A 12,030-nucleotide genomic window follows, 5' to 3' on the forward strand; every position below is an offset into this window, starting at 1 on the left:
TCGTTCGCCCAGTGACTCTAGAGAGGATGGCTTTGGGGACTGTCCCAGGGGGTGCCCACTAGCGAGGCGCGCCCCCATGGGATCCCCAGGAGGAATCGGGCGAAGAAGAGATCCCACGCCCCCTCCCTAGTTCCCGACCCCGGGATCTGCGCTCCCCGATTCCCGGCTCATGTGCGTCCAGGGCTGGGGCGGTAGTCCTGTAGTCCTCGGAGCGGCTCGGACCCGGGGCAGTGGCCGGCCTTGCCCTCCCTCCCCGGGCCACGACCTCCCGACGCCGCCCCGATCGGCGGGGCTCGCCCTTCCTGCAAGGAAGGAGGCTCGGCCCAGCGGCGAGGCCGGGCCGGGCGCGCGTGGCGCAGGCCCCGCCCCGGGTGCGCGCGCGGCGGCGGCGGCGGCGGCCAGCCTCGCTCTGAGCGCCAGGTAGCGCGGCGGCGCCATGTTGTGAGCGGAAGTGGGGGAGCGCGCGGCCGGCGCGGTTGCGCGGGGAGCGGGCGCGGGAAGCGGCAGGGGCGGGCGGGGGGCGGAGCCGCGGCCGGGGCGGCGGAAGGAGGCGAGGAAGAAAGGGGCGAGCCCCGTGCCTGGCAGCGGCGCGAGCGAGGCTGTGTCTGCGGCTCGACGCGCGGGCGTCTGCAGCCGGGCGCGCGGCGTTCGAGGGGCGCGGGCGGCACCGAGCCCAGATCGGGCCATCGCGGCCGCCGCCGGCGCTGCTGCTGCTGCTGCTGCCGCTGCCGCTGCCGCTGCCGCTGCCGGGGGGCTCGGGCGGCGACGGAGCGGGCGGGCGGGGAGGGCGGAGGCGGCGAAGGCGGCGGGCCGGGGGGGAAGATGCCGCTGGCGCAGCTGGCGGACCCGTGGCAGAAGATGGCTGTGGAGAGCCCGTCCGACAGCACCGAGGTGAGTGCCCGGCGCGCCCCCTCCTCGCCCGCCTGGGCAATCGGGGCCCCGCTGCCCGCGCGCGTGGGCTCCGGAGTGGGCGCCGGGGCGTGTGCGAGCAGCCGATCGCGATCAACTTTGCGTGGGGGGGTGCGCGCGCGCGGGGGCCGGCGAGGACTTGGGGGAAGTTGGACCCTGGCTGCTGGGGCTTTTCCCCGCACCCCGGCCGCTCGGAGGGCGCCCCGAAGACGGGCTCCTCTAGGGCTCCGGCTCCCCGGGGCTGAGCCGGGATTCCGGGGTGCCGGGCGTCCGGCCCGCGCGGAGGGAGTTGCTGCGGGAAGACGGGCGCGCGGGGGCCGGGATCGTCTTCGGGCCAGCGAGGAAAATCCTTGCTCCCCGCTGCGGATTCTGCCGAGGAAAAAGTGGGAGCCCGGGGTCCCTGCCCCGCTCCCGCCCGCCCGCCTGCCACCTCCCGGCTTCTGAGGTCCCTAAGCGTAAGGACCCGATCCCCGGGAGTGTAAATTGAGTTTCCCTGGCTCCGGAGGTGAGAGGTTGAGAGATAGGCAGGGAGATCAGCGGTTGGCGCCCCCCGAAAGCTTTCTGGTTCCTCTGCGCCCCGGCATCTGGCCACCGGTCCGCGAGACGCTCCAGCCAGCCAGCCAGCCCGCCCGCCCAGCGCCCCCCAACTCCTAACGATCCGGCCCAACGGGGCCGAGCGGGACTTCCACGGACGCATCCGAACCCCGAGCCCTGCGCCGCCGCCCCTCCTGTCCCGGCAGCGACTCGGGGGGCTGCGAGGATGATGGAGACGAGCCCCGCGCCCCGGCATCGCCGCGCCGCGCCGCGCCGGAGTGGAAAATCAATTCCTGATGGTGGCGCGCCTGTGCTTCTTCCGTCTTGACTTTTCGCTGTCTTCTCTTCCCCGCAGCGGACTTGGGGGGATTACAGGCTGCGTGTGTGTAATAGTTACGGAGTGACCCCATTTCTGGAAAGCATGACTGAAACGCGGGGGTGGACTGGGGCCGGCTCGGATGAGTGGGGGACTGACTTGGCGGCTGCCGCTGCCCCGCCGGCCTCCGCAGTGTGAGAGGTGGATAGGGTTACTGGTTACGTCAGTGAGCCAAGGCTCACTTCAAGATGCGGGACACTTGCATTCTTGGGGATAAAGGGGGGAAGGGGGACTAGTTCAAAGCACTTTTCAATGACCCCCCCCCCACACACACACACACTGCTGTTGCAAATGTGTACTTGCTTTCCTTAACGCCAGCCAAGTTGTAATCGTGCTTGCGATTGGTGCTTTTAGCCTTTTGAGATTCGGATCATTTCTTTAAAAACCTAAACTAAATCCTGGGTTTCCGTTCAAAAAAGACATTTGGTATGTTAGCTAAAAAAAAAAAAAATCTCTTTTTTTTTTTTTTTAAAGAAAGTCCTGCTTTTTAAGACTGGCAGAGTTCGATTTTCTTGTAAAATTGTTAGCCAGTCTAATAAATCTGAAATCTATAAATCTTATAGGAAAGCCAAATTTAGAATGGTCGATCATTCTTGAATGGATTTTTTTAAGGGAATGTATACATACCAAGAGGCTGTTTTTCGCTTCTTGAAAATTTTTAACATTAAATATATAAGCTGTAAGATTAATGAAGTATGCTCGCAAATGCTGGCCATTTGGAAAGAAATCGCATTTGTTTTGAACTTGGTGTTTTGATGCAAATGTTAACACTTGCAACTCAGAATCATTCACATATCTTCTTGGCATGAATTATTGTGTTAAAATTATTTTTATTTCCACCTTACTTTCTTTTCTATGTAGTTATACACTTGGCTAAAGAAGGCCAAACCTGATATTTAGTTAGCATTTACTATATGCCAGAGACTGTGCTACATGCTATTTCATGCTGTCCTTCCTGTGAACCGACAGAGTAAGATTATGATCCCCTTCGTTACATACTCAAAAATTACAGGCTTTCAGAGAAAAACTCAGAAATTAAAGGCACAAAGATTATAAATAGTAATGGCAGAGCCATATTTCAAAGCCTAGAGAATAATTTGTGTGTTTTGCTTGGTTTTAAGGGTAGATACTTCCAATCCTTTGTACAAAAAAATCAGGGTACAAATAAGTAAGTTAGTAGTTGGAAGTCATATTTTTTTTTCAGAAACAGTGAGGATATTATGAGGTCTCGTTGGTTAAAACCTAGTTATTTCAGTAGCTGTCGTGTTTTTCAGAACCTGGCAGCTAGGATTCCACAGTTTGCCATTTTCCAACAAGTTTTTCATATAGTCTGACACAACATATATCAAATGGAAGCAGCATTGCCCAAATTTATTAAAACTAGATTTTTAACAAATTGCCTTTAGGTTGGTGTTGCTTTTGGTAGTTCAGCTGTTTAAGTAAGTCACCTTTGTATGATTTAGAAATGCTTAATTAAAAAGGAAAGGGTGAATAATTTACATTCAGAAGTTTAATATGGGCTTATCACTCTGACTGTATTATGCCTTCTCCCTTGTGGGTTCTTATCAGAGAGTCATTGTACTTTACCACAGTAAAAATCTTTTTTGTAAAACAAATAAAAAGAGTTTTTGAAGTAGTCATTTCTTTGAGTAAATACATTGAAAATTTTAACCAGCTGAATAGAGTCCAGAGTTGAGCTGTTTAGGAATTTGCTTCTGTGCTCTCATACCTAATAGAATATGAACTCTTGAAAGCAGAAACACTTTCTATCCTTAGCACACAACACTGTAGCTGGCTTACACAGTTCATGGACCTGGTAGATGGGTCTGAATGAATTATGAATGCCAGGAAGGGGATGACTCTCAGTATTATTAGTTTTCATTTCAACCCAGCGCTGAAACACGAACTATCTTACAAGACCTCAGTGCTTCACCAAAAGTTGTTTTGTTTTTTCCTTGACATGGCCTTCCTGCTTTATTTAAGTTCTTAGGTTGGCTTCATGGTGCTCAAAAACAAACAAACTCTGGCTGGGGCTGAAACATGGGTCATAACATGTGAGGCTGAATGTTTTAACACGTTGACCTGATGCTGGCATCCCACTGCAATTTGTGTTAATTAAACCACACTTAAGTGTGAGCCACTGGTGGTACGTGCTCATGTCAACATATTATAGAAACAGATTTAGAATAGTAAAGGAAACATGTAAGCAAAGCCAATATTGGTACAAGATGAAGAGCAGAATGTTCATGTTTCTGAATAATTGTGTAAGGGATGGTTATTGATAAAATGTGTCTTATTTGGTTTTACAAATTCTTGGCCACTAGTGTCAGGAACAATATTTGCGGTTCAGAAGCCTAACGTGACACTTCTTGGTTTTAGTATAGTTTAAAGGATGGTAAACCCGAGTGCAAAAAAATTTTACAAAGGTAATAAAAATCAGTGTACTTTTGCTTTATAAAAATGTTTTTTTTATAAAAGCCTCTTTGAATTTCTTTAACTTCAAGTACTAATAATGCATGTAAACTATTAGCTGTATAAGTATTTTCTTTATGAGAAATGAGATCCTTGTGTTCGAGACCAACTTCAGTGACGTAGCCTTTCTCACCTTAAAGACTGGATTTTATAGTATTTCTGCTATATCACTCTCTTTGTTATTTCATCTATAGGGGACAATTCTACTAAACTAAGACAATTGATTTGGAAGAAATGTTTTGTGAAGTTTCTTCTTTTAACCATCTTTCAGGTTGTTTTCTTTCCAAGTGAAGATCTGAGGAGAGGACAGGTATTGTTACATGTCAGCTGTCAAGTAATTGTGACACATTACTGATCATTTCATTGTTTTCAGTGCTTATGATACAGGGGTCCTCAAACTTTTTAAACAGGGGGCCAGTTCACTGTCCCTCAGACCATTGGAGGGTCTGACTATAGTAAAAACAAAACTTAAGAACGAATTCTTTCTTTTTTTTTTTTTTTTTTTTGGTTTTTGGGTCACACCCGGCAGTGCTCAGGGATTATTCCTGGCTCCAGGCTCAGAAATTGCTCCTAGCAGGCTCGGGGGACCATATGGGGCGCCGGGATTCGAACCGATGACCTCCTGCATGAAAGGCAAACGCCTTACCTCCATGTTATCTCTCCTGTCCCATGAACGAATTCTTATGCACACTGCATATATCTTATTTTGTAATGAAGAAACACAACAGATACAAATACAATATGTGGCCCGCGGGCCATAGTTTGAGGACCACTGATTTGGAATGTCAGTTTTGTTAAAAATTTAGAAAATTTTGCTTTATTTTGGCAACGTGAGGTTTGATTTCTCCACCTCAAACCCCAAAATGTGTGTACTTTATTTAAGTTCCCTTAAAGTCTAAGACAAAATGAAAAGAACATAGGGAAACTTTGCCTTATCAGTAGTACATTTCTGTAAATCACATCTTTTCCATATATTTTTATACAGAAGAGTGCCAAGGGTTGTGCAAAAGGTGTAACATTTAGCATACTGTAGAATGATTAAAAAGTATTGCAGATAATTTCTCAACAGTGTGACTTGCAGGATTGTTCTCAAGATTTTTTTTAATTTACCATCCACTAAAAAATTTATCCTACTGGATTCATTGATGAGATTTACTCTAGAAATGCGTGCTCAGGAATTGCAGTCTGCAAACTGTGAGTGATGGGTGACATCAAGTGGTCCGTTTTGCCCAGTGCAGATTAAATGCTTTAGACCCAGTGGATCAAATTAAGAGAGTAATAGTCTTGGTGGTCTGAGTATGGTTAATACTTGGATGTTCATGTGATGCAAAGATTTTTTATAGAAGCTACTATAACAAGTTTTAAAGCCATGGAATGCAATTGTGAAAATCAATGCATTAAACACCCCCAGTTCACATAATAGAAAAAGCAAACAACTGTATTTTAGTACTAGTAGATGTCTATTTTTCCACCCGATCATTATGTTTTTGAATTTCTCATATAAAGTGGTTTATTTATTTTATACCAAATAATAGTAAAGCAAGAATAAAATAGCTAAAAGCAAAAGTAAAATAACTGTCTAGGCCAGGGATATGGCTTAAGTGGTAAAGGACATGCCTGACATATGTGGGATCCTGTGTTTGAGCTCAGACACATTGCTGTTTACCCCCTCTCTCCAGTGTCACTAGGAATGGCCCCTATAAAGAAATTAATCTTTTTTGTGGTTTTTGGGCCACACCCGGCAGTGCTCAGGGGTTATTTCTGGCTCCAGGCTCAGAAATTGCTCCTGGCAGGCACAGAGGACCATATGGGGCGCTGGGATTCGAACCGATGACCTCCTGCATGAAAGGCAAACACCTTACCTCCATGCTATCTCTCCGGCCCCAAGAAATTAATTTTTAATGAAAAATTAATTTAAAAAGTATAAATCTTAGCCCTTAAGTAAGATGTGTTAAAATATATCCATTTTATAAACCGTTTCAGGATAAATTTATTTATATAGAACATAGCTATTAATCCATGTGGCCTATGTTAGGCAAGTGCATTAATTACTTGCAATTAAATGTTTCAATTTTACTCATATCCTTCAAATATAGAAGCTGTTCGTGGGATAATTTGGATGTATGGAGAAGTGCTAAGCTTTGGAATCATAAAGATGAGGATTTAAATCCTGGCTTACCTCTTAATAACTTTGTAATCTTACGCAGATTATATATTATACCTGTGCTTTAATATCCTAATCTGCAAAATAAAGGATGAAAATAATATTTAGCTCAGGGTCTGAAAGAATTAAATGTTAATATATCGAAAGCATTTGCTTCATTATGCTATTTAAGTGTTTAATAACTAATAGTTATAATCACTGTCTTACAGAACTGTCAAAGGAAGTTCTGGTATTTTGCTCTGGAGTAATTTTCAGAATCAAGCAAAGCAATTTAAAAATATGTATTGGTAGATCTCTTGCTTCGCATATATATCCCTGGGTTGAATCTCTTGATGCCAGGAAAAGAAAAATGGTTTGTTTGATTCTTTTTTAAATAGATGCTTTATGGCTAAACATAATTATAAAGTAAAGAACATAAATTGTAGAATTTTAACTTACTTTTCCAAAACATGCCAAAGCAAATGCACATCTTTTTCTATGTTAAGATCATTTCCATTTCTGCTATTTATTTGTTTGTTTATTTATTTATTATTTAAGAACAGATAAATTTTGCAGTTTCAGGGATCAAACCAAGAGCTTCACACATACAAGCAAGGTATAGTTTCTGCCACTGAGCCCCTTACCCGGCCATATTAATGTCATTTTTTTTGGTTTGTTGGGCTGCACCCGGCTGTGTTTAGGACTTACTCCTGGCTCTGCACTCAGATCACTCCTAGTTGAATTTAGGGGACCATCTAGGGTGTTTGGGATTAAACCTAGGTGAGTCTTGTGTGCAAGGCAAGCATACTACCTGCTATACTATCTCTTCACCATGTTAATGGCATTTTTGGGGGGTTTTTTTGGGTCACACCTGGCAACACTCAGGGGTTATTCCTGGCTCCAGGCTCAGAACTCGCTCCTGGCAGGCTCAGGGGACCATATGGGATGCCAGGATTTGAACCTCTGTCCTTTTGGATACAAGGCAAATACCTTACCTCTATGCTATCTCTCCAGCCCGTTAATGACATTTTTAGGGACACAAAATAATACAGAAATCGCTTCTGTTACTCTAAGAACGATTTTTTTATTTATTATGATTTTTAAAATTTTTAATTTATTTGATGCCCAGGATCAAACCCACGCTCTCATGCATATGAAGCAAGTGCTCTACTCCTTAATTCATTACCTGAGTAGTTTGTTTTGATGATTTGATGATGCCATGAATAACTGGGGCTTTGGAAGGCAGCTATGCTAACCATTATACCACCAATGTGTCAGCAAATGGGGTCTTTTGGATCTAAACAGAGATTCTTTGGGATTGGTTTGTTGTGTAGTAGTGGAACTTAAAGAACTTCAAGTATTGTATGCAGATTTTTTAATCTCCGAAGTGTTTTGAAATATTAAAAGTGTATCTGTGCCCTAATAATCGTATTCCCTCTCTGAGAAAGAGAGCATGGCAAAATCAAATAGATTAGGAAAATGTGAGGTTAAACAAGAATTGACCAGTGCTTACTGAATAACTTCTTACAACATTTAATTTTTTTGTTCTGGGGGTTACACCTAGCAGTCCTCCGGAGTTGCTTCTGGTGGTGCTTTGAGCTATCTCTCTGGCCCCCATAGCTCTTTTAAGGTCATGTGCATAATGAATCTGCACAAAGATTAATATGGCCCACAGAATTTGAGATTTGATGTCAACCCCCTCTATTTTAGTGGGGGTCACACTCAGTGGTGCCAGGTGTTAGTTACTCTCTGGCTCTGCACTCAGGAATTACCCCTGACTGGCTCTGGGGACCATATGAGGTGCTGCGAATTGAATCCAGGTCAGCCACTTGCAAGGCAAACACCCTACCTGCTGTACTAGTCTCTGGCCCCAGCCTCCCTCCTTTTGCCAAGCGCATCTAGCGTTCTGCAAAACGTGCTTTAGAAAGTCTGCTAGCTGTATTAACGTGATCTATTATTGCTTGGAAATAAGCTGGTAGATTTAATTGACTGACTTTTTAAACCGGCCAGAGTTTTAGTTTCGTTTTGAATTACTGTGTTTCCAAATTGTACAACAATTTTCCATCTTACTAAAAACGGATTAAATTTAATTATAATTTAAATAAAGCTTTTCATAAAAAATTTGAAATTTACCGTTCTGAAAAGGAATGGCCATGTTCTACCTAAACATTAAGGTGATCGTCTTTAACTGACTCCTCCGTGGACTTACTGTAGTTTTTACTTAATTTTGAGTTTTCAAAACCTCTTTAATTGTCCACTGTTTTACAACTGCTATCAATTGCTTGCCTCTCCCATTCTCCGTTTTTAATCAATTGTTTTTGTTAAAGTCCTAGAAAACAGTAGTATTAGCGATATTTTGATAACAGCCATGTCTGACTTGGGAAGTCTTCCTCTCAAAAAAAAAAAATCACCATTAAATTTACTGCTTGTCAAATATATTACATCCTCACTCTTATTCTAATCCCTGGCTGTTGGGTCCCTTTGGGGTGGTGAGTACTTGCTTAAAATGTATCTTATTTACTGTTAAAAAGTGGTTTTGATGCCTCAACAAACTATAAACCAAGTGGCTCAATTGCTGGCATTTTGTACTCTATCTGCATAGTGCTCTTCCTCTTTTGAAGGTGCTAGCCAGAAAGGAATCTGAATGAACCAGAAAGAACCAGCAGCTGTAATGTTGAAAGCTTAGCCTATTGCCCCACCTGGAGTCAAGACTCTGTATTGTATCTTGGGCTTGAGTGTATATGTGTCAGTTTAGTTTTTCTTTCCCGCCCACCCCTATGTTGTTTCTTTGTCATTCTCTGGTAGTGTAAATAGGACAGCAATAATCATTCACAGCGACATCTTAGGTCAGATTTTCCCATCTAAAGGTTCTTACATAGCTTAAAACTACAACTATGTTTTACCTATCGTACAAACTGAGTTTTCTAATCATACATAGAATGATCCCCTTTTTAAATCTGACCTCCTCCATTTTTCAGTGAGATTGGTGCTAATCCTTTGGCCACAAAACTTGTTAGAGGAAACTTGGCTCAGTCATTTGATGTGTTAGAAACTGATGTAAAGGATCATATTTGACAATAATAGATTTAAGTGCAGTGTTTCAAAAAAGAAATTTTTGCTCCAGAAATCTTAAAACCTCATAATTATTCAGAATGTTACTTTCGTTCTTAACATTTCGTTTAGACTTTAGTTCTTAACATTTACTAGCATTTAGTTCTTACATAGAGGTGTCTGCCTAGAAACAATTTAAAATAGGAAGATTTACTTAAAAGGTAAAAAATCTTTCTGTACTAGCTACTTGTGGCTTTGGGCATTTGAAATGTTGCTAGTGTGGTTAAGAAACTGAATTAAAAAAAAAGAAACTGAATTTCAGGGCCAGAGAGATAGCATGGAGGCAGGATGTTTGCCTTGCATGCAGAAGGGTGGTGGTTCAAATCCCAGCATCCCATATAGTCCCCTGTGCCTGCCAGGAGCGATTTCTGAGCGTAGAGCCAGGAATAACCCCTGAGCATTGCCGGGTGTGATCCCCCCCCAAAAAAAAAACTGGATTTCAAATTTCTTTTTCATTAATTAAAAGTTGCTTTTTTTTTTTAAATATCTCTAGGGTGCCAGGGATGTGGCTCAGCAGTAGATCTCTTTACCTTGCGTATATGATGGTCTGGGTTCAATTTCTGACACTGCCAACATCTATAAAAATAAAGATACACTGGGTCGTCGGAGTGGTGGCATAAGCGGTAGGGCATCTGCCTTGCACACACTATCCTAGGACAGACCACGGTTTGATCCTCCAGCGTCCCATATGGTCCCCCAAGCCAGTAGCAAATTCTGACTACATATCCAGGAGTAACCCCTGAACATCACCAGGTGTGGCCCAAAAAACAAAAAAAGATATAATAAAAAACAAAGTATTATACATTTTATATACTATATAAAATAAAAAGCAGAAAGAAATAACAAACTATGAACAGGGCCATTCTAGCATGTAAATTTAATACAGTTGAATCCTTTTCCCTGCATCGTTTTTCAGTTCTCTCTCCTATTATTTGTCACTTGAAAGACTAATTAATCCCTATTATAGATCAAGGATATATTAATATGTGCCTTTTTATATTGTTTTTAATTGAGATTTTTATGTCTGTGTCCTATCTGGAGATTTTGACAAATTCTCCTAGGTAGTATATGCTTTTCAAATCACTGTTCTGTACTTCATATAATTTGTTTTATAGGGATATTATCCAGTTAATAACACTGAGGTATTAGGGGAAATTAGCTGCCAAAAGTTGTTGTTTTGTCCTTACTGTACTTTGGGAAAGAGAATTGCCATTTCTTGGAACATGAAAGAATTTTTCTAAATTTGACATAATTTTAGATCTGGGGCTAATTCAGCAGTCTTGTTTATATAGAAAAATGGACATTCATTGAGGCACATCAACCTAGGTCATATATTAACAGAACAAGTGTATAAGTACATTTTATTTCACTAATATTTATCATTTCTTTTTTCTTTTTTTTGTTTTTTTTTGGGGGGGGTCACACCCAGCAGCGTTCAGGGGTTACCCCTGGTTCTATGCTCAGAAATCGCCCCCGGTAGGCTCGGAGGACTATATGGGATGCTGGGATTCGAACCACCATCTTTCTGCATGCAAGGCAAATGCCTTACCTCCATGCTATCTCTCCGGCCCATATTTTTCATTTCTAATGTTGCTTTTGGAGCCCTATGCAGTGCCAGGGATCAAACTCAGGTAGGATACATGCAAGGCAAGTGCCTTAACCCCTGCACTCTCTCTCTACTTTAAAGTAATCGTAACAAATCAATCTTTTTTTTTGTTTGTTTGTTTTTTTTGTTTTTGGCTACACCCATTTGATGCTCCGGGGTTACTCCTGGGTAAGCGCTCAGAAATTGCCCCTGGCTTGGGGGGACCACATGGGACGCCAGGGGATCGAACCGAGAACCGTGGTCCTTCCTTGGTTAGCGCTTGCAAGGCAGACACCTTACCTCTAGCGCCACCTCGCCGGCCCCAACAAATCAATCTTAAATACAAAATGAAAAAGTCATATTAATGTTCAAGTATACTTTTTCTTTGCCCTCTGTTAATTTCAAATTTGTATTTAATTTCAAATTTGCATTTGTCAGAGTAGTGAAATCCAAGGTAAATTAATATATGTATTTAACATAGTTTTAATTTGTAATTCTGGGAAATAAAATTAGTCTTTATAAAAAACCAACATAAGAATAGTCTTAAATGGTAGGGACATGTTTAAAATTAGGAAAGGAGACTGACATTTACTGAATGCCCTCTCTCACTAGGCGCTTGATTTATACCAAATCCAACGAAGTTGACATAATTATCTTAACTTGGAGATGAGGAAACTGAAGCCTGTAGAAGATTAAGTAACTAGTTAATGGTTATATGGTTATAAAAGGCAATAGCAGAGATAAAATGCAAATCCAGATTACAGATTATATTTATTGACTTTCACTAAACTGTTTGAGTTGAAAATAACATGAGAGACTGGATAAAACCTCTTATTGGGGAGGAAGAATTCAGGTAATGTACATGAGATGGGGGTGTGTGTACAAATGGATAATCTAGAG

The 12,030-nt window shown here is 42.8% G+C and overlaps 1 protein-coding gene across 1 annotated transcript in view; it reads left to right on the plus strand.

Annotated features, from left to right (window-relative positions):
- The first annotated feature begins 807 nt into the window (after positions 1-807).
- RPS6KA3 (ribosomal protein S6 kinase A3) overlaps positions 808-12,030 on the plus strand; it is a 137,079-nt gene continuing 125,856 nt past the window's right edge. Inside the window, exon 1 of the mRNA XM_049766784.1 lies at positions 808-891. Coding sequence (XP_049622741.1) covers positions 823-891 — 69 coding nt within the window. The 5' untranslated portion in view covers positions 808-822. The remainder of the gene's footprint in view (positions 892-12,030) is intronic.

This window comes from Suncus etruscus, chromosome X, assembly GCF_024139225.1.
Source record: "Suncus etruscus isolate mSunEtr1 chromosome X, mSunEtr1.pri.cur, whole genome shotgun sequence".
Lineage (NCBI taxonomy): Eukaryota > Metazoa > Chordata > Mammalia > Eulipotyphla > Soricidae > Suncus > Suncus etruscus.